The following is a 23,958-nucleotide window of genomic DNA, read 5'->3' as shown; positions in this document are numbered from 1 at the left end:
CGGAAACGAGGTGACGTGCTTGAAGCCGTCTTAGCGCAGACTGAATGATCTGCATACCATGTAAACTCCTTGCATGTAGACATGTTTTGTTTTAAGATCAGTGAAAATGCGCAGATCTGCTCCATGTCTGCGCGACGAGGATTCCGCACAAGTTTTCATGAAATGTCTGCTGCACCCGGAAGTGAAAAGTGGTAAGACAAACAACAAGGACAGTAACGGTAGCAAACATCAACATAAGTTACCCAAAAAAGGAGCACCTCTCTGAAAAGAAGGATAAATTTAGAACGAAACGCAATAAAACCGTAGCATGCTACAGCTGTAATGTGGGCAAGTGCAATCGCAACGAAGTTCCTTAATTGGTCCTAAATTTGCTGGAGTGGCTTCCTGGACTGGATTGGGCAGTAGCTAGCTGTAACCGAAAGGAAAAGCTGCTGTACTTTCTTGTCATCTTGCCTCCCCTTTGAGGAAAAGTGGGTTTTAAAACGAGGAATGGTGAGGACATAATACGCATTCTTGTAAACTCAGATCTCGCCCTGTGGCTTGTTGGTGTGCAGGCAAGTTGTACGCCTATGTAGAGATTTTAGCTTGTTGAAAGCAGCATGTTCAATGTTTTTGCATGTCACAGGCTAGCTTACTGGCAAACCGAACGTCTTATCTGTCTCTGCCTCCTTCCCCTTTTCATGTGCAATTTAAGTGTTAAATTATACATGTTTTGTTTTTGTCACAGGAAAACATTATTGAAAGCAGGTTGCTACCAAATGACCTCTCCTCAAAGTGTTTACAATTTTATTTGGTTATAGCTTAGTATGTTGACGGTTATAACTTAGACTTGATCTGTTTGAACTACGTTGCATAGCCTGCTGCTAAGTTTTATTTTGCTGTAAGTTTGTTAATGTTTGTTTTTGCTTGCAACTCAATTACATTGTTCTCTTGTTATCTACCAGTGAACGAATCTAGCGTGTTAGAACGGTGGCAACATTCACCTCACAGAACGCAGTCAATACACACTGGCCTTTTTAGTGTCAGCATTTGTGTGTTGTCACATGGTTTTATTTCAGTTGACCTGCCGGTAATAAACCGAGCCACGTCCTTTTCTAATTCTGGTGTCAGTGTGGGAGTCATAGGCCTGTGAAAGATACACCAAAGATTTTGTGTTTCTTGCGTGTCAGCCTTTGCAGTGGCTGAAGCCCTCTTTTGTTAATTGGTGAATATGCTGGAAACTGATTTTTTTTTTAATGATGTTTAGCCCTTAGTGGGCTGTCACTGAGTGGAGGGGCTGCAATTGAGTTATATATTTTCTTCTTTTCACACAACAGGTTGGACTAAACCCTGACAAAATATAAATGCTTGTTTTTTTTAAATGTGGAGAAGGATATCCAAGAGCGTGAATGGAGAGCCTTGTATTTCACTACTTCACAGGGAACCATGGTTACTGCCCAGCATCATGGGTACACGCACTGATTTGTGCCTGACTCTGTTGCCTTCTTGAAGCCCATGGGACATTGTTGCTACAAACAATGGATGCCTGAAACCGTTCTGTCTCAGCAGAGTGGGCTTTGGGTTTTTTAGGCATTTGGAGCAAGATGGACAATGACGAGGTTGTGCGAAAGAACCAGGTCGAGATGGAGGGTGGGACTTCTCCTGATGGACCACAGGATGTTTCCTCAGTGCATGTCCACCCATCTGAAGATACCATCTTCGGGTCCCATCCTTCTCACTTGCTGAAGTCCACAACTATAGAAGGGGCCTCTCAGGAAGTGGATATGAATGAGGAGACCATGGACTCATTTGAGGTTGGTTCTGAGAACCCTGTGGAGCCAGACCCACAGGAAGTTTCTGCAGGTGGGGAAGCAGACGACACAAGAGGTAAAGAAGAGCTTGATGAGTCCGTGAGACAAGATGAGGTGACAGACCACTTGGAGCAAGACAGAAATGGTGAGATTGAAAGAACTGGCGACGATCCAAGGAGAGATAAAGAGGACACTAAAGAGCCCAGGTTGAACGGGGAGTACGGATCGCGGAATTCCACAGGGAAGAGAGGCAGATCTAGGAACAGTGGATCAGGATCAGGGGCCGGCGATCAGTCAGCGGCATGGACGTCACCCTTCTTCTCCTCCTCTTCCTCCTCCTCGTATAAAAATTCTGTCTCGTCATCTGGAGGTAGCAAGCATAAACAAACCAGACGGCGAAATTACCATCACCATCATCAAGGTGGTCGGGCAAGAAGGCAAAATGCATCTCAGCTGGTCTCCGTGTGCCGAGAATTTCTTACTGAATCCGTTAGCCCCTGGTGTATTTCATGCATCCATATGGTGGTAGAGCTCATCGTTTCTGTCGCCCATCGCTGCGGAGTTGTGGTAGAATCGGGCGGGATTTCACTCTTCAATCTTGGGTCATACTTGCTTTTCCGGATCACGGACCTGCCAGGGTTGAAAAAGGATGTCAGGCGTGTCTTGGACTGGACCTGGTTCTCAGGTGTAGCTCTTTTAGCGTGGACTAATAGGTCGACAAGCTGGGCCAAACGAGCTGTTGTTTCCTGTTTCGGTCTCCTCCACGGGCTACTGTTGCTAGGCACCCATTGGACCAAGTGCACGCTGAGGAGACTCGGTGGAGAGAGGGGGCAGCGATGGTGGGCAGCCCTCCAGAACTGTTGGGCTTGGAAAAAAGTAGCTGCATTCAAAGAGAGCATTTGTGGGTGGTTCCAGAAGCGAGGTTCCAGAACCTCTTCAGAATCTTCTGGAGTGGCCACAGGAAAATATCAACCTGGCCAAGAGCTAGAGAGGCTGTTGGCACTGGCCCAGGTACAGATCGAAGGAATTATATTTCCTCTGAAATACCAAGATGGTTTTAACCATGTGCACATTTAGACTAAAATTATGATACTGGTTTTTTGGCAGGTGCCCGAGGAGGAGCTGGACCCGTTTGCTGTGCTGGGGGTGGACCCTCAGGCCACTGAGTTTGAGCTTAAGAGGGCCTATCGACAGCTGGCTGTACAGGTGGGCTAAAACAGGGTCTTTTAGTTTAGCACTTAAACCTGAAGTGGTCATTTGTTTTCACGTAGAACTACCCAGGTCTGTTGTGCCTACACTGACAAATTGCATTTACCTAAATGGATTTCTGCTAGAGAGTTGAGAGTATTGGCATTGAAACTGAAACGGTTCGTTCTCTTGTTGAAGTGCTTCCAATGTCAGATGCACCAGAGCGAGTGTAATGTTTGTGTGTTGGGCTCTTTCATAGGTCCATCCAGACAAAAACAAACACCCCCGTGCTGGGGAGGCCTTCAAAGTCCTAAGAGCAGCCTGGGATATTGTCAGTAATCCAGAAACACGACGAGAGTATGAGCTGTGAGTATAAATTGCTGACACGACCCATATAGTTTGATCATGATTTGCCTGTGCAGAGAGAAGTGTTCAGAGAGAATGCTGATTTTAAGGGTACACATGAAACCCACAAGAGATTAAATTGTCACCATCTGCTCTTTTTATTTTCTTATCTATTTTGAAAATATTTTCCCCTGTGTGTGCTTGTTTAAGTTTACCTGCACTGATCCAGTTGTTTGAGAAGGTCGGATGTGAAATGAAGGTTCTTTGTTTCCGTGCTAACGCAGGAAACGAATGGCGGCCACAGAGCTCTCCAGGTCTATGAACGAGTTCCTGACAAAGCTGCAGGACGATCTGAAGGAAGCCATGAACACTATGATGTGTACCAAATGTGAAGGCAAACACAAGTATGTAATTATAATATAAATCCACACCACAGTCCTAATTCTCTTCTCTTCTTGTGCTCTACTGCCCCTGTCATTTATCAACATAGAAGCGGTATAGCCAGTGTTGCTTCTTTGGTGAAGACACTTTTATGATCACTTAAGCTATCTTTCCTTTCCCCATTTTGTCGCTCTTAAAGAATTTTATTTGATGTTTGACAATATCTGAGCAGTCACTTTGAGTAACTATAACTTGAGAAAGACGGGAGTGATTCTTTTTTGCAAAAAGCCTATGAATTTGAGTTCTGACTAACCCCGCCTGTCATGTGCTTTTCCTCCTGTCTCGTCATGAAGGAGGTTTGAGATGGACCGGGAGCCCAGCGAGGCGCGGTTCTGTGCTGAGTGTAATAAGAGACACGGGGCAGAGGAAGGCGATCTCTGGGCCGAGTCCAGCATGCTGGGCCTGCGTATCACCTACTTCGCCTTTATGGACGGCAAAGTCTATGACATCACAGGTGCCACGCCCACGTTTTATTTAGTCCGTTGAGTGCGTGGATAAGACGTTGTGTATGATCTTGTGTTTACTGTATCACTGTAGTTTTAGAGATTCTTGTTTTGGTTTCTCAATGCTGCGACCTTTTTGTTGTCTGCAGAATGGGCAGGTTGCCAGAGGATTAGCATTTCTCCAGACACACACCGAGTGCCCTACCACATCTCATTCGGCTCGAAGAGTAACAGTGGCCCAAGCCGACACAGGTAACAGGAGATCTTTACGATCTATAAAATTATCAGTCATGAGGTTGAGTATTTAAATCTCACCTCGATCAGCTTCAATCAAATCAATGCATGTATTAATAAATCTGGTCATTTGTTCCCTTTTGTCTGTACCTCTGAACATACCTGTCTTTTAATGCATTACAACACTCCTCTAAAAGTGGATGTATTCTGATCTTCCTGGGTCTGGGCAGTAACCGGTCCTTAAAAATGATCTGTCATGTCATGTGCTCTATCACAGAGGTCCTCCAGAGCATCCGCCTGGCACAGGTTCCCCCGCAGACCTGCAGGACTTCTTTAACCGCATCTTCCAGGGGGGGCATCCCAGTGACGTCACTGCCAACGGGGGGTTCTTCCCTCCGGGAGCATCTCCCCACCACCCCCCTGGCGCCGGCCCTGGGGCTGGAGGTCCGTTTCCTGGGGGGCCGTCTCCACAAACAGGGTTTTTTGGCCCGGGGGGGCACAGAGGTGACCCCGCTGAACATTGGACCGGGACCGACGGGGCAAAACCTCCACGCAGAAAGAAGAAAGCCCGCAAACCCTTTCAACGGTGAACGCAGACGTCGACACGTTGCCGTGAAAACGCAGGAAGAATGGTGTAACAAACGACGCTGTGTGTTTGTTGCCATGTGAAGTCGTTTGGGTGACCAACTTGAACCGGAGTCTTAGGACAGATTGAAGCTCAGGAGGACAGAACAGTTTTGGGTTCCTCAATTCCGCTCATGTCCCAGAGAGAAGACACCATTCTCTCAGAGAAGAGAAGAAAGAAGAGATTTTGCTTACAGAAATGAAGAAGAGGAAAAAAAAAAACTAAAAAGACAAGTATTTATCAAGAAGTCTTTTTTTTTTGTTTTGTTTTCTGTGATACAGAATGTTTCCATGCCATTAATTCAGTAAGTTTATTGCTACATGCAGATATTTTGGCCAAGTGTCTTTCTTGCTTATTTGACACAGACACAGACGCAGTTACATGAGATATATATGTGTATGTATATATATATATATATATATATATATATATATCTCATATGTTGTGTTTTTTTGTTTTGTTTTTGTTTTGTTTGTTTTAATACCATGAATGCTACCACCTCAGGGATGTTCAGATACACAGCACCAGTGCGTTAGCAGAGAAACTGTAAACCGTTCGTAGGCAGTTTGGAATTCCTAACATTCCGTGAATTCTGGAAGTAATGGCTAAAGAGTGCAGCACGACTCTGCTTTACTTGAAGTTTACGTTAAAGAACTGATTACAACGTAACTTTCTTCCATTTCCCCTGAGCTTAACAGTGTACCCGTTTCAATGTTTCCATCATTGGTTTACAATTAAGTCAATAATTTTTTCGTGTTAAATGAATTTATTTTGAGTTTGATTGAATTAAGACTACAAAAGGTGTGGTATAGTTTCGAAAAGAAAATCAGTCCCGAGTTTGGTGCTGAGTTTGAAAGCTAGGCCTGTATGACTTTGACACTAGCTGTATTCACTATCTAGTTCTCTTAAATTGATTCTAAGGATCCTTTTAATTGTAATGAGAAGCACTTTGAACAACTACTCAGGATTGGGGAGTAGTATTCATGAAATTGAAAATATATTAAAAAAAAAAATTTTCTTTCTTAGCTTTGTTTTCTTTTAAATTTGTATAGAATCATGGAAGTTTGCTTAAATGATATGAGACTTGACATGCATCCTGTACTTTAAGACGAAACACTTGCCTGGAACTGTGTGTAGGTGCACCGCCCATAACGCTCCATGTTGGCCTTCTCTTTGTGTTTACCTGATGCTTGCATCTCTGTTGTGTTAGTATTATTTTTTCAAAGAGGAATCGCACCATGCTTTGTCTCATAACTGTCACAGTCCATGTGTTGAATGCAGTGAAAATATATCTGATAAATTGCGCCCTTCGTTCAATTTCTTTTCTTTGTTTGTAAGTCATATGAAATCGACAAGTCATCTTATCATTTTGCTAACACATATACAAAGTCCAGAAAGGATTCATATTCTGACCAGACTGTGTAATGCCACCTCTGGACAAATTGCTACCATAAAAAATACAACATTAACAGCTTGGTCGTAAGAGGATAGCTTTTTTTTTTTTTTTTTTTTTTTTTAATTTGTGGACAGCTTATTTGATCAGTTCTCTATGTCACATTATGTCATGTAAGGGTAGTTTATAGTCACCATTTCGCTGTGTTTACTTAAAACATGGAAAAGCAAGATGAATACCTGGAAATCTTTTTCTATCAAATGCAGTCAGTTGAGCAGTTAAAGAGAAGACAGCTTGTTGAACATAATGGGAGATGCAGAGCATTGAAAAGAATTAAAAGAATGTCCTTTTGAAAAGAATGTCCTTTTGAAGCGGTGAATACAAACACATAACACAGAGTACTAGAGGTCAAGTACCTGTACTAGTACAAGTACTGGAGATCGGCAGTAGATTATGTTCTAAGACAAATGGGAAGAGGGCCAAGTTTACCTACAAAGAGCTAAGATGTGATTTTTTGCCAGAAATTTCTTCCCTGTGAATCTGAGTTTATTGATGCAAATGGTATTGTGACTTTAAAAAAAATGTTGAAGGTATATAGGGACTGTTTGTGGTATGACTCTTCTATGTAGTTAGTTAAGAGAGGGTTAGTCCTAACTGATCAACAGTCCCTTTTAGAGCCAAAAGAACAAGCAGCAAGCTCGCGATCAAACTCTATGTGAACTCACATTAGCTGCTTATGTCATGCCCATGTTGGTATTAAACTGTTCTGATCCACTGTCACTGCTTACCTGATGGGGACAGGGTGGTGCAGAGAACCTAAGAGAACTTTTTTTTTTCTTTTTCAGTTAATAAGTTATGAATTGCCATTCTTTTCTTTTCTTTTTCTTTTTTTTCCTCAGAGCTTCACTGTCTTTCTCAATGCTGTCTCAAGAGAGATGAACAGAAATATCTTTGAATTAACAGCAGATATACAGGTCCTCTCTTTCACGTGTACTGGACACTGAGTTATATGGGTGAAAAGAAGATGCTTTTGTTGCATGTGTTAAATCAGATCAATGAAGTCGTATCTTTTTCTTTTTTTTTATTGCTGAACATATGATCATTACTACAATATTTAATTTCTCTGCACTCATCAAGTGACATAAAGATTCTCTTGTTGACGTGAGAATGTAAACTGGAGGACCAGAGGAACAAGTTGATGTGTCAGTGAGAACTTTTTGCTAATGGAAGGAACATTCTAGAAGAACTTGGTCTTGAGTATCTCTCTGAGTATATGCAAAAAATGTATATATTGATTAAAAAAACAAAAAAAACTCTTGACAATCATTAGCATTATTTCGTGCAGGACACTTGTTCATCTTATTTTTTGGCATGAGTTGGGATGTAGAGTTTATTACAATTACAGCTGTAATTTTTTTTTTGTTTGTTTTGTTTTCTTTTCTTTTCACAATAAAGTTGATTTACTAAAATATGGGAATTACGGGTGTTTTTGTTTTTGACATTTGACATTTAATGTGAACACAAACAGTGAAACCACACACACAAAAATATGCACAAAAATAGTTCAACACTGAAATCATTTTAGCTGCTACGGCGCATCGTTTAATGCTATTTATGGAATACAAAAACGAGTGGTGAGTTTTGAAAGTAACTTGCGAGAAAGGGTCAAGTAGCAGGTGAAAAATGTAACAACAATTGAACGAGCACATAACTGAAGTTGTGGAAAGAGACTTTTGTGTGGTGTGGTCGTATTCTGGGAAGTGCTGAGGAACTGGGGTTTACACTTTGTCAGCCTGTGTTCACAGATTACTTTTGAGGCAGATTTCAACTGTGAACTTGAGAACGGAGGTAAAGGCTGGGGTGCATTTCCGGCGGTGCTTTGTTATAGATACCTTTTGAGTTGGTCTATAGGTTATACTAGGAAAACTGGGCTAACCCTGTAATTTTATGATAAAAGTTGGAAATCAGTGTATAGGCAATAAGTTTGTAGGGCAAACATTCTCAGAACATTCCAGCTTTCAAGGATCTTTTCCACTTATTCTGCCTCTTAACCTTTGATGGAATAATCTTGTATTTACTATAAATCAGTGTAAAAGCAGAACCTTTTATTAACAAAATCATGTTGTGTGGCCTCTTTCTATTCGATGGCTTTTGGCAACTCACTGAGACTCAGTGAAGTGGCAAGAGAACAGGAGGTCCTACCCAAAAAAGGCCATTTCTTGGATACAGCTGACTCCAACATCTCACTTTTATTCAAGCTGCTGTCTTTTTTTTTCCCTCTCTCTCTCTCTCTCTCTCTCTCTCTTTCCACTACATTCTGAGAACCTGGAGAAAGCATCATATATATATAAATATATATATATAATTTTTTTAATCATACTAACATATTAATTTTTTTTACATATTTATTTTATTTTGGTGAGGGGGAAGGGTGGGGACAAAACTCCTCTCTGTAACACTTTCTTTGAGATATCCTATGTTAGAGCCCTGAAAAACCCATTTAAGCTCTACATCGTCTGTATCACTCATTTCCATATTCAAATCAGTTTCATTTCGTTTGCATGTGGTTGCTGACATGCACATTTATGAAAATGTTTTCAGTAATCATTACAATGTTTTTATAGGTTGTACAGTGTGTCCTTTCATGCCTTGCACTATTATCCATTTACTGCTTATGAATGGCTTCATGAATGTATCATATTCACTGTGCTGCCTTAAAAAACTTGATATCTGTTCTCAGTAAAGGATGATAGTACAATAGCGGATGATGATACTGAGGTGAATGTAATATAACTGCAGACTACCCAAATAACTGGGAATGTAAAGGAGCTTTATGATGGAAAGTATTCAATAAAGCTTTGATGACCTGTTTTCCAACTTAAATTACAAAGCATCATCAAGCTGCATGTTTTTTCAGTGATTGTCACACAGTGATTGTTACTTTTTCTTGGTAACGGCAAATCACAGTCAATGTTTTGGTTATAGTCCAACCATTGTTTATTCCTGTATGTTTTGGACAGTCTTGAATACATGACAAATATAGGCATCTTTGACATTTCCTATGTTTTAAAGAAGACAGAGGAAGTGCATGGAACTACTATTAAAACAAACCTCAACACATAATAAAAAACCTGTAGTTCTTGTGTTTCTCTGTTTGTCGTAACTTAGAGAAGAGCCAGTCTGTTAAGGGTGGCAGCTTCATGGTAAATGCCCCATTGCACAGATAAGCCTGTCAACTTTATAAATAAACACAACAATGTGCAGTCAGTCAAAAGTCCTACAGTATACACTGATGATAATGCCACAGATTTGGACCTTTAGAACAGTAATGCATAATTACATTTATGGATATATATTTCTCTTCTCTCTCCCTCTCTCTCAGTGCATTAAAAGCAAATATAAAATAATACTATCTTTATAAGTACTGCATATGAAAAATAAATGACTAAATGTTGTGCATCAGGCTTGTATGTTTAGTCACACCTTTGATTATCCATAATACAAATCAAATGAGCCAACATTAACATTAGCGCAACTTCTGACATTGCATTGATTTGCTCAGAATAACTGCATCTCTCTATTAAAAAGAAATTTGTCCAGCATGTACTGTACAAACAAGACAAGATGATGGGAAAAGCACTACTTTCCTTAATCAAGACAATGAATTTTCAGCTTTTGAGTCTATAACAAGTCTCCCATCTTAAAGAGCTGAATGCTTCCACCTATTAGAGAAGGCATGCATAAAAACAGTTCTTATTTGGAGACTGTCAGAGCAGCTAACAGAGATTATCACTAAACAAACAAAGAGAATGTCAATAAAGAGATTATTGGAATGTTCTACTGCTCTACAATGTGGCAGCGTGTAATATGGAAAACTGGCAGAACTGAATACCTGCTAGAGACGCCAAATGTTTTAAGCACTCAGTAAGGGAACGATACGGTCCTGATTTTATCAGGGGTGTGAATAAATTCAGAGATCAACCATCTCAACAAGATGCACCATCATTATACAGATCGGCATGTTGACTCGTAACTGATAAAAAACCCCCCCAGAAACAATAGGGATGATAAAACAATGAATCCCATCCTCAGAGAAATATACCCCCATGGGACTTGGAAAACATGAAAATCCCCTTTAGCGTTTCCCAGAAAGTTCCCCTACAACCTTCATTAACACTTTAGAGTCCAAATAGGCCACCAACCCTCCATGATTGGCCCATTTCTCCACCCCCTGGCATCCAGTCCGGGGTATGTGATAGGTCAGTTCAGCTCCATGTCCTGCCTTACCCTCGATGACACAGCCTCGAGAGGCAGAGAGGCTCTCCCTGAGGTCTGCCACTCCTCCTCCGAGAGCCCTGAGCAGGGCATGGGGAGCGCAGGAGTCCCATTTGAAAGTGCTGCCCTCTGAGAGGACGTAAACATCTGCCAGACCCAGGATGACACACAGGATCTTGTAACCGGCTCCGGAGGCGTACATGAGGCGGCCGAGCGGGGCAAGGGCGTCTTTCACGTCCTGTTTCTCGCTGGAACTCAGCACCACTGAGACTGTGCCATCTTCTTTACCCAATAATGAATTCACGGGTCGTGGCAAGGAGCAGGTGTTTACACTGCCGTACGACACTCCCCAGAAATGCTGACCTTTCCATCTATAACAGAGAAAGGACTGCTATTAGTACATTAATACAGACATGACACATAATATATATGTACATATAGATGTGTGTGTGTGTGTGTGTGTGTGTATAAAATGAACATTATTTTAAAATCTTGGGTAAAACTTTTAGTCAGAGATCCTTTTACTAAAAAAGTGGTTGAGTTACAGCAAGTGTCAAAATTACACATCATCTTTCACAGGCAGCATTTGACCAGCAACAGCTGAAAACAAACCAATTAGTATTTTTCCAAACGTATGTGAGATAGACCACATGTTTTTAAGCAAGAGATTTGAATAGCAAAGGACTAAAAAATAGCTCCCATCTGGGCATGAGCTGTATCTGGTGCTAAATCTCATGCCTAACCATGCAACATGAATATTTACTATCAAATAAAACCGTTCAGTTCTTCACGTTGCTCAAGTGAACCATCTCTGCTGCTCTTGAAAACATGGAGACAACTACAGTGCGAGCCAAAAATGTGTTTGTTCATTTGTCTTTTTGCTCTTGTTATCATGAACTGCCAAGTTCACAGCTAATGTCAACCAATCATCCTGAAGCTTAACATTAGATCAGCCACGCTGATATCTTCTGCCACAAGCTGGTACAGTTCAACACAACTGTCTCAGCACAATTATCTAGACAGACCTGAGATGTATGTTGTCACTCATACATGTGGCTAGCCCACTTCAGGAAAGAGATCAGTAGACTGACATCAGCTATGATTCTCTCTCTCTTACACACACACAAACACACACACAAAGCCAGATGACAAAAATCTGACCTGCAATTTAAACAACATTTTGGAATTAAGCACTAAGTACAATCACACCTCACAGTCCAGTATTAATTCCCTGTAAGTTTAAATACTAATTTCCCAGTAAGCAATTCATATTTTTTAATATGACAGAGAACTGAGATGCTGTTGATGTTTTTGTTGAAGTTTCAGTTCAGCCCTGTTTTTGTAACCTCACCCATTGCCTGTGGAGTCTTTCTGGTTAAACGGCTGGTTGATGACACCCATGACTGGTTCTCCACTGGCTCGCAGGTAAACTCCAATCAGAACCAGAGCACAAGGCAGTCCGGATGAACAGAACCCACCCTCTGGTGCCACCTCTTCCTTTCCCTCAATGTACTGACTAGTGGCATCTGCAGAAAAAGAGCACGTCATGGAATATGGTCCTTCCTGCCCTTAATAATCAAAATCATGGTGGTAGCATTATGGTGTTATGGATAGAATCACAGAAACAGAGTTGACAACTATATTCCATTCTACTCAGTTTTACTTAATTGCCATAATCACAAACAAAATACACACACACACACCCAAGTTCTTCTTCAACAACACGTCCATCAATCTGTCATTCAGCAACTAACAGATGTTGTCGTTTATTCCTCCCAGCCATTTCCTCTTCTATTCATCAAAGTGTGCCATGACTATCAGCAACTCCACTAAGAAGCATTTCCTGTCTCCAGCATAACCTTAGTCTTATGGACAAATTACCTATGGGGTCGATCCAGATGCCCAGGTCCACGGGGCTGAGGGGGAGCTGTAAGGCCTCAGCTGCCTCATCCCTGAGCTGGAGCTCTTGATGGATGGCTCTGGCCAGGAGGGATGCAGCTGTCTGGTCTCCGTCCAGCACGGTGGCCAGCAGTGCAGCTGTGTCTTTCTCCTGGGCACATACTGTCACTGTAACACTCTCTCCTGGAAGATGGAACAGGCAGGGTTGAATTATCCAGTATTCATATAACTGACAAAGTGCAGACACTAAACCGTATTTTGTGCCAAGTTTAAAAGAAAAACATTTTTAAGAGAAACGTATTTGGTCACTAACTTCTCAAAGAATTGGGTGAGGGTCACTCACCAAGTCCATTCTCAAACTTGTTAGACTCTTCCCCATGAATAAAACCAACCATTTCTGGAAACTACAAAAGAACACACACAATGAAGGGCAATCAATAATGGTCAATTATTAGTAATAAACAGCAGTAAAGAGATAAGTACTATAATAATAAACACTGCGATGTTTATCATATCTGAAGGACCTCTTCTTGTGAGAACTAATGACATTCAAGTACCCTAAACAGCAGACCTCCACGGATTTTCAAATCCATGCTCTCATGCCAGTTTATGACTGCATGGCCTAACCCTGCGCTCACACAGGCAGCGACAACAAGCAGCAAAGCGACAGGAAGTCATTCATTTCCAGTGGTCGCTGGGCGCCACGAAGCGACACGGCGCGACTAGTCGCCTGGTGACAAAATCGCCGCGATTTGGCGACAAAAAATAGTTGAGCAACGTTCAACGTTATGCAAATGAGCAGCGACATAGTCGAGCGACGGCCAATCAGAGAGCAGACGTGTTCCTCTTATATTCTTTCACTGTGAGACGTTTTTTAAACTTTAGTTCCTATAATAGCATTTTCGTTCCCAACGTTGTCTCTGTGCATGGATAGCGGCGATTGCGAATGCCACTTTGCGGTCCATTGTGAAACATCCATTCAACCTTTATTTAGTTCTCGGGGAGACATTGAGGGTAGCCCTCATTTTCAATGTTGCCGAGAGTACAGAAACAAACGGTAGCGTTTGAAGCAAGATCACACTATTTACGGGGAAAATAAATTCCCTCCAAAACATATTTCTGTACGGGGATGCAGCTGATTTGTTGAGGCAGGCTATTGGGCGATACACTATTAGGCCTGCCTTTCACAAAATACAAACATACAACTCCACGATGAATATAGCGAAGGCGACGTAAATACAGCATATAAATAAATATAACATTTAATAATATTTATAATATTTCTCTGTATATACACTTTTTAGGAGAATTGATGCATCTCCTTGTCGATACATTTGTAGCCCATTTCCTCAAAACTACGTTAGCGACGCCCACAAACTGGCTGCAAGCGACTGCAAGCGACAGCGATACAGCGATTTGGCGATAAAAGTCGCTGCTGGTGTGAGTGCAGGGTAACAGATTATGCAGTATATCATAAATACACGTGCAGTATAATAATCTGTTTTTATGACTGGTTAAAATAATCTGACGATAATCTGGCGTCATGACCTGGGCACCAACGTCATGTCGTATCATCTCCTGGATCACCACATCAGCGAGTGTCTTGAAGTCCTGGACGAACTTCTTGTTCTTGTCAGCGCCAGTCTTCTCCTGGACGAGGAGTTCAAACAGCGGAGCCTCCTGTCTGCACACCCTCGCCACGTTAGCCGCTTTCTCTGAGACATTCAGCAGGAGTCGCAACAAATCTGCCATACCTGAGCCCTATCGATCAGTAAAGAGAACAACAACAAAAGAAAAAGTTACGGGACCACATCTGGGATCAGCTCTCACCAAGACACCGGCACCAGCACCGCACTAGTGGAAAAGAGCTAAAAGAGTTTGACGAGAAGAACCGTCCATTTGAGCACGCCCTGCTCTTTGGAAACACTGTAGCAAACACCTCATTTAGCGATTTCCATGTTGATGCAAACTCTCTGTTTGGTACTCGCGCACTAAATTTGCAAAAGAGGTTAAATATGTCAGTCAAACATGCCGAGACCAAGCTGGTCAGAGCTGCTCTGCATGTCTTCAACAAGACACAGTAAAGCAGTGAGACCTGGGATTTAGGATATTTTTTGAAGCTGCATCCAATTTTCCAAACATGCACAAGATTTTGTAAACAGGCTTAACATTTTTAGTTTTCTAATGGAATTTTACAGGATCTGTTCTTCTCCAGATTCAAGGAATTAGATGGTATCTTCAAAAATTCTGATCCTACTGGAAAATCTGAATTGTCTTTACCGGGTCTCACCTATAAATCAGAAATAGATTGCATAAAATTAGCCAAAAACCAATGGTTTTCCCTCTCTTTGGATTTGGGAGTGTAGTAACAATGTGAAAAAAAAAACGGATTAAGGGTGCTGTGTTGTAAGAGGAGCTGGATGACAAGACAGTAAGACAACAGGGCCTCTGAGTGAGGCATACATACTGTATAAAATATTAAGAAGAGGAACAAAGAGAAACTATTGGGGAAGGCTCCTAAGAGATGAGTTTTATAAGAATTGAGGTCATGCTATTAGCACTCTGAGAGTCTAATTGTGGAATCCTAATTAAACCAGGACAACATTTATGAACTGAAGGCTGACCTGTGAATTCAATATCAGCAACTCCATTGTACCAAACAGACGGGAAACTGCTTTTTTATATGGACAGGTTGACATTTCATACAATTTTAAGCAGTTTAAATACGGGAGGTTATGGAATAGATCAGAGTTTCCAGAACTAAACAATATTTATATCTAGGCTGTTAGTAGCAAAGGTTGTCTGGGATTAATTCATCAGATGAGTTTTGTAAATATGTAACCAAAGTGACTGAAATGAACGTGAGCTTCAGACACCTGGGTTGAGTCTAAACTGTCTACCTTACCTAGTGATAGAATCGTGCAGAATAAAACCTGGTATTTTGACAGAGTTGATTAAACGGAAATGGTGGCCACCAAAAATAATTTCTGACATACTCAAAAATTTAGACCCTTCCAAAATAAGAGCGTTCCCACAGCAATTGTAAACCTGTGCGTAAGTTAGGCTACCTTCATTAAACGCATACAGAAATCACACCAGTGTCCAAGCCGTGCGGACGACGTGTTTCTCTATTTCTCTGGGAGACTGATGACATAGACCATTATTTTACAAACTCCAGCTGAATAGACTGATGTAACTCTTACCGAAAAGATCAAATTAGTCTGTCCTGAATTTGGCTTTCGCGTAGCGCCCTTGAGTTGTGTCGCGGTGTAGTCATTCAGACGATATCTCTTCCTGTATGAACGGGTTTAGATTCCTCAACTGGGTGTGCAAAAAATATATGATTAAGTACAGATGTAAAACATCACAACACGAAACGACAAATCACAATCTGTCTGCCTCTTCCTCTGTGTATGGGCCGCTCAACTTGTTCGTTTACGTCATTAACGTGTATATTTTTCGTCTCCGAATTGGGCGGAGATTATTTTCCATTGAAAACGTAAGCAGCTCTTGTCAGTGAGGGCGGAGTTATCTAGAGGGGGCCAAGATTGCTTCGTCCGACATATGTAGCCATGTTCCAGAAGTATAAAAGCAAACCAGAAATGACGAAGAACGGAGTAGGTGTTACTTTTACCACTGAAATGAATTATCACCACGACAAATTCATAACAGTGTATGCAACACCATCTAAAACTGGAGGGACAATTTTTAAAGCTTGTAATAATGTGTGTCAGACATGTAGTACACTTTTTGATTCAGTATCTATGCACTAACAAAGTATTACCTAATATTTGTAACTCATTTTGTGTAATCATCTATCGTGGTTAGCTTTTCCTCCCACAGTGACTTACATCATATAGCTTACATGTTATTACACTGTGTCAAACTCACACATTCACCTATGCAAACGCAAAGATAAATATTGACATGATATATTTATATTAATATTTATAGTGAAGCAATAACCCCAAGTAAATTATTCAATGATAACGTAGATAGCAGAGCTACTGAATTACAAATGTTGTCTTTAGTGTTTTCTACAATATTTGTCATGTCAGAATCACGGAAATATTCAAATTTCTGCCACAAACTAAAAAATCACAAACGCAGATTATCTGGCCCATAACAGCTGCAGTAAAACAAGAACATTGATAAGCACAAATGGGGAACGTAATCCTGTCATTAGACTCTAAATTGCCCATGGCCTCGTCATTGTGGCCATTATGGTCTCAAAATTGCCTTTCTGTGGTGGATCAATACCAGTTAGAAGCACTTCTGTGTGCAACAGCAAAAAACACCAACTCTTCATAAGGAGTGGCACTTTCAACATCAGCTAGAGACTATCACCATCTAAATGAACAAACACCCTTCGCTAGAGGTAGGCCAATTTAGTTTTGTAGGAACGCTAGATAGAGCAGATATTTATTTGTATTGCAACTCAATGTAAATCAGTTGTAGTGTGTCATTTGGTTGTTTGCATGAGTGTTTGAGCATGCTGGAGTGTTGGACTGATATATAAGGATATGCTGTAACACCAGAAATACGAACAGCACTCCTTGTGCTCTATGGAAAATGTCTGTTTTTACTTCATAAACGTTACTGCACTGTATTGTACTGTATACATATTAACAAGTGCTAATTGTAAAAGCATAGTGAATTTCCTACTGGATGACAATTAATTGCCACAACTTCAGTGCAGTGTGTTTCATTCAGGGTGTTTCATGGAGTCAGTTTCAGTATTTCAGTTACTGTGTAGCTGTATTTTCAATAATTCAGTTACTCATTTTTTATTCATTTTTCTGTCTGGAGCAGCGGTCACATTTGTCTATCTATCTATCTATCTATCTATCTATCTATCTATCTATCTATCTATCTATCTATCTATCTATCTATCTATCTATCTATCTATCTATCTATCTGTCTGTCTAGCAACTGATTTATTGATCTGTCTAAATAGAAATGTGTGTGTGTTAATATTTTTGACAGGTGAATATGTCAGAGCTTGAAAATGCCATTATCACAATCATACATGTGTTCCACAAGTACTCCGGTCACAAGTGTAAACTGAAGAAGTCTGAACTGAGAGCTCTCATTAACACTGAGATGAGTCATTTCATCACGGTGAGTCAGAAAACGCCCTCTGACTTATCATACAATAGAAACTATGTATGTATGTATGTGTGTGTGTGTGTGTGTGTGTGTATATATATATAACTAATGTATGTACATGCATATTATCTTTTATATGTCTTCATTATCTTCACTGGTTTAGTATAGCTGAAATTGTATTTGGTGATTAAAACCTTTATGAGAGAGTGCTAAAGAAGATCTCAGTCAAGACTCTGGAGGTTGTGAAATATAGATTAGGGTTTATTTGCAGTTGCTGAAGTTATAACTCAAAGAAGAACAGCTCGATCAAAAATAGATTTAACAGTGGTTTCATACCTCAGAACCACTCTTCCGTTTTTCCATATATGGAAAGTAAAGCTTGAATCCATCCCTGACTGGCTGACATTTTGATCATGATTTTACAATGTAAAAAAGCCTTTAAATAACTGCAGAACAAAGCAGAACATCCTGACTAGTATGTGAAAGGTCAACTTAAGGTTTCTTTGTCTCACTTCTGCACATACAGTCATACGTCTTTTTCTGGCACCTACTCTTTCTAGTACCAAATTTCTTAGCTTCTCTCTTCAAGTACAATGCCTTTCACGCACAGACATGGAGAACATCAGTCTGGGATCACAGGGTTCAGTTATACAACGGAATGTAGTGACCAAAATAAACGATTGCTACAATCAACATTGAAAATCATAATAATGGTTACTGGGGTATTATATCGACTACAAAAACTGCCTTAATCAATAGAGTCAAAATTAGATCTCTGGTTAAAATAATTGAACAGGATTATGAAATATCTATGTGTGTACATATCAACAATCTAGAATCCAACCATTTGATTTACGTTAACAGAAAGTTCAGGACAGTGAAACCCTTGATGAGCTCTTCTCTGACCTTGACCAGAACGGAGACTTGAGGATTGACTTTCAGGAATTCATCGCTCTGATCGCCATGGTGACCTCAGGGTGTCATGACCTCTTCATCTCGGAGCGCCATAATTAACGTCTAAACATGGAAATTCGAGCATGTGTATGATACAGGAATTCTTTTTATCATGCATCTCAAAAAAAAAAAAATCATAAAAAGGTCAAAGTGCATGGTGTTAAAAAAAGTCATAAAATTTGAAATCGTACTAATAAAATGAAAGAGCAATTGGTAATTGGTAAAGCTGTGTGCTTGTTTTTGTCACGCATTTTTAGATGAAACACAAATTTCTTTTGCTGTCTGTCAAATGTCAGTTAACCATTTTAAGGCCATGTCATTGGGTAAGCGCTCAGTCACTCTGTCTGAGGTACAGGTCCAGGAATCCCAGGATTCTTTTCCACGAATCCTCCTGAGCCACAGCGTGCTGGGCAAGGTTCCCTCCCCACAGGGTGATCACTGGCCCACAGAAAACAGTCAGGACAACAACCAATCAGGCATTAATGAGTCTCTCTAAAACCACAACACTTTCAACTGAAACACACAGTTAAGGGAAGCAAGTACTGGTTCCCAGTAAGGGGGCTTTTTTAAAAAAATGTACTGCTGCAGTCTCATTTTTGGGATGAGTATTTAAATAAAAAAGAGTTCCAATACAATCATCCATACTTTGGCTACACTTAATGCATGAATCAAGTGTAGCAAAATTATCACAGAGGTGTTAACTAGCCAAACTAGCCCCATAGCACCCCCTGATGGCCGTTAGGCAATAACCTTATACACTTTGTCCCAATTCTGCTCCTGAAAGACTACACCACTGCACATTTTAGATGGCGCCCTGTTCCAACATGTCTGATTCAACTCACTGACTGATTATCAAGCTCCTGTAGCAGTGTGGAAGAGTGAGAAGATGCTAAAGATGTGTAGAACTGACTTTGCTATACGCTTTTGGCCTGCACTGTTGTCAGTCCTTCTTGCCAGAAGTCGAAAGGGAGTTGATGAGTATAATTACTTTAGGAAACACAGATGGATGTGCAGCATGATGCAACTCAGTTTGCAGGACAATGTACAAGACAGGGAGGAGTAAAATTTTTTGTAGTTTGTAGGCAATAAGGCCTAACAAGAGGCATGTTTCTACTGGCATGTTTCTACTGTCTGTTTTAAGCAAAAGGAAGTCCTTCCTTAGCCTTGTAAACAGATAAATGTTTATTCTTTATTTTTACTGTATATGTTATTGACATATTCGGTAAAAATAAAGAATATATATTATATATATATATATATTACATATATTACTGTTTTATATATCACTTATATATGCGTGTGTGTAATATTAAAATGTTTGATAAATTATCTGTGAAATTTCTCTTTAGAAAAAGATTGTCGTTTGACTCTGGAGATATATACATGGATGTGACAGGGCAGAGAAACGTACGTTTTGTGGGTCGCGTGGTCCATAAGGAAGCCCTGGCATTGGGAGTGTAAGGAGGCTCAATCAGGTGCCCCGCCCCTGGGTAGGACACACAGTTGAATAGGTGGGACTTTCCAACAGCTCTCAACCTCTTCTCAATCTAATTGGGATTACCAGAGGACATACACACCTGATTATTATACAGATTTACTATACATAATCAATTTCTCCTATGCTGAACACAAACATGAGGTTTACCATGTCATATTCACTGGATCTGTTAAGAACCAGTGGATCACAAAACTGATAAATTAATTCCCATGCCATTTTACACATCCATCAGTGGGATAGCCAACTGATAACTTCTAAACTGGTTGCACTGATAGTGGTTGACTATTTGTTATGGTGCATTGCTCTTTGATGCTTAGGGGCAATTTCCAAACAGAGTCCACATTGCCTCACCTCATCCGCGTTCTCTACAGCCGCACAGCTAAGGTCGTCTTCTCCAAGAATATAGAGCAAAGGGCAATTCAGGTTCTCAATCTGCAAAGGGAAAAACCTTTCACCCAATGCAGCTTACCCAATACACACTCTTTAAGTGTTTTCACAGCGCAGCACTGTACATATATGAACATGCTTTTCATAAAACCACTATTAATTCCCTTTTTAGTCAAAATGTGAAAAAGGCAAAATAACTTTAATCAAACGGGATAAGGGGAACGTACAGGATATATATGTAATGTTTAAATAGGCCGTTCATCCCTTAACTGCTCCTGGACTGAGAACTGATCAACAACACAACTGGCATGTAGGGCAGCAGTTGCCATGTACATGAAAGGGTTGAGTTTGTCCTGATCAAGATCACACTGTTTTTAGTGGGTTACGCCCTGCATTAGCAAATTGCATGAGTGGTCAAGATGACGTCACATTAATTGCATTGGGAAAAGAATAATGTAAAAACAAAAAAACAAGTACCTTAACAAAGTTCTCTGGTGGGATGTTCTTTGGTGAGGACATTTCCCTGAAGCTAACATTGTTGTGTTCATCATAGCTCCAATATTCTTGGTGCCTGGAGAGAGCACATAAATGGGTAAATGGGTTTTAACTATTTGACAGCAGTATCATTACTTCACTTAGGTTACTCACTCATCAAAGGTCCCTGAAACTCCATTTTCATTAAATGACTTGTTGAAACTTCCTAATGGACCGTTAATGCAGATTATGCAGCTGGGCTAGATAATAAAAAGCATGAAGAAAAAAAGGTGTTACATGGACGAGAGCAATAATGAAATGTTCAAACTATAGGTTCTCTCTTCAGGCCAAATGCCTTGAGGGTGTTCAAAAAATCTGCACCAAACTGTAGGAACGTGCAATGGAAATGAGAACCATCTTTCTGCAAGCTATTCAGAGACAGTCTTACAATGTTGTTACTGTGTCTTACATTGACAGAAAGTTGTGTGGCAATCTTCAGGGTTAAGTAAACTCCAAAAGAGAGGCCTACAACGGCCACCCTGTCTGAACATATCTGTGGATGGTTCTGGAGAATCTCGAACGCCGTCTGTGTGAGAGGCATAGTTTTTAAACCCAAACAAACTTTCAGCAATTGAATTATGCAGATGACATTGATGTGCTTGTCTAAACAAATGCTAAATCTTCTTTATTGTTAAAAATGTCTGATTTAAGCATTCCTAGCTCATGTTTTTAAATGACTCTCGCACACACACACACACACACACACACACCAGCCTGGCAGAAGGAGCTGGATGAACTCTTCAATTTTTGCATTTTCATCATCCCACCTCTGGAAATGTTTTACCTTGAAATATGAGTCTTTCACATTGACACGCTTAGCGGGGCCAGGAATGTCCTTATGGTCAAAATAGGCTAAAGCAAAGCTAGCCAGACCATGTGATGCAAACAGGGCAGAGCGGTATTCCACAAGACCCCCTCCCATTCCCCAAAGGTCCAAGACACCAGGGAATGGACCAGGGCCTGGTGTGGCAAACAGTCATAATTAATAATTACCATTTTCACCGCAGACATTTGGAACTGTCCTCATTTCCACCCTACTGACTCTTAAACAATGTTTACACAGCCTTTAATTTAAAACTCAAGTCACATTTATCTTTAAACCCTAAACGTCTTTCAGCTCTCTTGCTCCCAAATCATATCTTACCTGGAGGCATAAACAAAGTACCCACAACCCCATTTTGCCGGATCTCTACTCTGCGCACTCCTGGGGACATGTACCAGCGCTCCACCTTCACTGCGGCAACCTCCTGCTCAGCTCTCATACCTTGTCCTCCAGCTCCATCACAGGAGGAAATGTGGCCTTGGAGCACAGACAAATCCACAAGATATGGGGTCTCAACATCTCTCTTCCGTAGCCTACACAGAAAGTGCAGTTTTGTGGCATTCAAGTGTCATAACCAGTCATTTCTTCAAAGGTGCCACTGATTTATAGGAAAAGTTTCAAGTTCCAATCCTAATGGTGTTGTTTCCTACCTAAGCCCCTCTCTCTCTCCAGGGGCGGCTTGCAGACTCCAGAATAATCCCATTGGTTCACAACCCACATAGGAACCGCCAATGGACGAATCCCTGTTTACTGTGGGGGAAAGACAGTATTCCAGTATCTCTGAGTAAAGAAAACTGATTCACAAAAGCAGAGGAAAAAGTTTTAGGTCTTCACTCACAGTTAACAGTTCCCCTTCCATCCGTGTAGTAGTAAGCTAGCGACTCCCACAGGTCGCCATCCTCACTGTGCATGCGTGCCCGCACGGTAATAGGTGAATTAGGGGTAAGGAAACATCCTTCAACGGTGATCAGTTCATCAATTAAAGCACGCGTGGGGCTCGCGGTAAGCAAGGGGGCTGGTCTGCAGTATGTTCTCAATCCCACCTGAGCTGGACAGAATCAGTGGAGGAGAACAGAGAGGAGTTATCTTTGCGTGACCAATACGTAACTGTTTTATGTCCGATATTTCCGATATAGACTATAGTGATAGACTAGATTATACTGACACTGTTTTTTTAAAGTAATTATAAACAAATAAACAGCCACATGACTGTAAATGTGAACTCTCTAACCAGTGTCAGTGTTTTACCTTGGGCGAAACAGTTTTCCTCGGACAATGTGTGGTCGTGTGTTACTTATAAGAAGAGTCTCTTTATAAAAAAAAAACAAACGAATTTGCAAAAGATTCTCACCCTTACAGCGCTGGCCAGAAATTATTGCCCTATAAAGTTGTCGTAGGCAAAGGAGCTCACGTATCGATGAACTAAACATGGCAGTCCTCTCCTGAAGGAAAATCTGTGACCCAAAACATGCAAAAACAAACAAAAAACACCTAATAAAGTAAGTTCTATATCCCGAAGAGTAACTTATTCCGTTTAGAATGCTGTGAACTGCCCATTTGCCTACGTATGTTTCAGGCATGTAGTCATCTGCGATTGGGACCACCCCTTACTATCGGTGGACTTTGCGACCTCTGTCGTCGTTAATGTAACATCTGTTCTTCACAACACAACATACTATCCCTCTTGGATGTCGGTCTGTTCTTTTGAGACAGTTACCCATTAACAGCTTAGTTAAGCCGAATGGACACATTATCTCACTGAAAACACTTTTATACACCGTGATAATCTAGGGAAATGTGTTGCAGTCGACAATGTGAATTCGAAATTTATATTACCTCCTCGTTCCCCTGTCTTATTATTGTTGCAGAATTTTTATTTTCAGTTTTGAAGAATGAAGTGGCAATATTAGAAACTGTCGGACAAATTTACCACACATCGTTACATGGACGTCTCCAGTTGTATGAAATATGCTGAGTGATAAGTGAATTTGTGATGATAAAAGGTTTAAAAATTTTAACC

At 40.7% G+C, this 23,958-nt stretch overlaps 4 protein-coding genes across 7 annotated transcripts; 2 read left to right on the top strand and 2 right to left on the bottom strand.

The window, feature by feature from the left end:
• Positions 1-1,500: 1,500 nt before the first annotated feature.
• Positions 1,501-5,238, top strand: dnajc14 (DnaJ (Hsp40) homolog, subfamily C, member 14). Its single transcript, XM_030777676.1, has 7 exons — positions 1,501-2,801; positions 2,898-2,996; positions 3,238-3,344; positions 3,608-3,727; positions 4,058-4,218; positions 4,357-4,459; positions 4,719-5,238. Exons 1-7 carry the CDS (start codon positions 1,584-1,586, stop codon positions 5,029-5,031), a joined length of 2,121 nt encoding a protein of 706 aa, XP_030633536.1. The 5' UTR covers positions 1,501-1,583; the 3' UTR covers positions 5,032-5,238.
• Positions 5,239-9,914: 4,676 nt separating this feature from the next.
• inpp1 (inositol polyphosphate-1-phosphatase) lies at positions 9,915-16,011 on the bottom strand. The gene is made up of 6 exons (XM_030777084.1): positions 15,837-16,011; positions 14,182-14,394; positions 12,977-13,037; positions 12,616-12,816; positions 12,086-12,260; positions 9,915-11,105 (listed from the first exon to the last, which is right to left on the bottom strand). Exons 2-6 carry the CDS (start codon positions 14,383-14,385, stop codon positions 10,595-10,597), a joined length of 1,152 nt encoding a protein of 383 aa, XP_030632944.1. The 5' UTR covers positions 14,386-14,394; positions 15,837-16,011; the 3' UTR covers positions 9,915-10,594.
• A 1,614-nt stretch (positions 16,012-17,625) lies between these two features.
• LOC115813819 (protein S100-B) lies at positions 17,626-18,756 on the top strand. The gene is made up of 2 exons (XM_030776463.1): positions 17,626-17,754; positions 18,607-18,756. The coding sequence occupies exons 1-2, from the start codon at positions 17,626-17,628 to the stop codon at positions 18,754-18,756; spliced, it is 279 nt and encodes a 92-aa protein (XP_030632323.1).
• Positions 17,991-23,492, bottom strand: LOC115813818 (bile acid-CoA:amino acid N-acyltransferase). 4 transcript variants are annotated; one of them, XM_030776460.1, is made up of 12 exons: positions 23,290-23,492; positions 22,777-22,986; positions 22,589-22,688; positions 22,260-22,471; positions 21,900-22,075; positions 21,525-21,641; positions 21,230-21,315; positions 21,059-21,152; positions 20,546-20,626; positions 20,108-20,243; positions 18,998-19,134; positions 17,991-18,759 (listed from the first exon to the last, which is right to left on the bottom strand). In XM_030776460.1, the coding sequence occupies exons 1-11, from the start codon at positions 23,366-23,368 to the stop codon at positions 19,028-19,030; spliced, it is 1,398 nt and encodes a 465-aa protein (XP_030632320.1). In that variant the 5' UTR covers positions 23,369-23,492; the 3' UTR covers positions 17,991-18,759; positions 18,998-19,027. The 4 variants fall into 4 exon arrangements, 3 of the variants coding, with proteins under 3 accessions (XP_030632320.1, XP_030632319.1, XP_030632321.1); XM_030776459.1 differs by having other exon boundaries at positions 19,036-19,134; XM_030776461.1 differs by having other exon boundaries at positions 19,036-19,134; positions 22,777-22,981; positions 23,290-23,379.
• Between the last annotated feature and the right edge of the window lie 466 nt (positions 23,493-23,958).

This window comes from Chanos chanos, chromosome 6, assembly GCF_902362185.1.
Source record: "Chanos chanos chromosome 6, fChaCha1.1, whole genome shotgun sequence".
NCBI lineage: Eukaryota > Metazoa > Chordata > Actinopteri > Gonorynchiformes > Chanidae > Chanos > Chanos chanos.
This window is presented reverse-complemented; position numbering and strand designations above follow the sequence as displayed.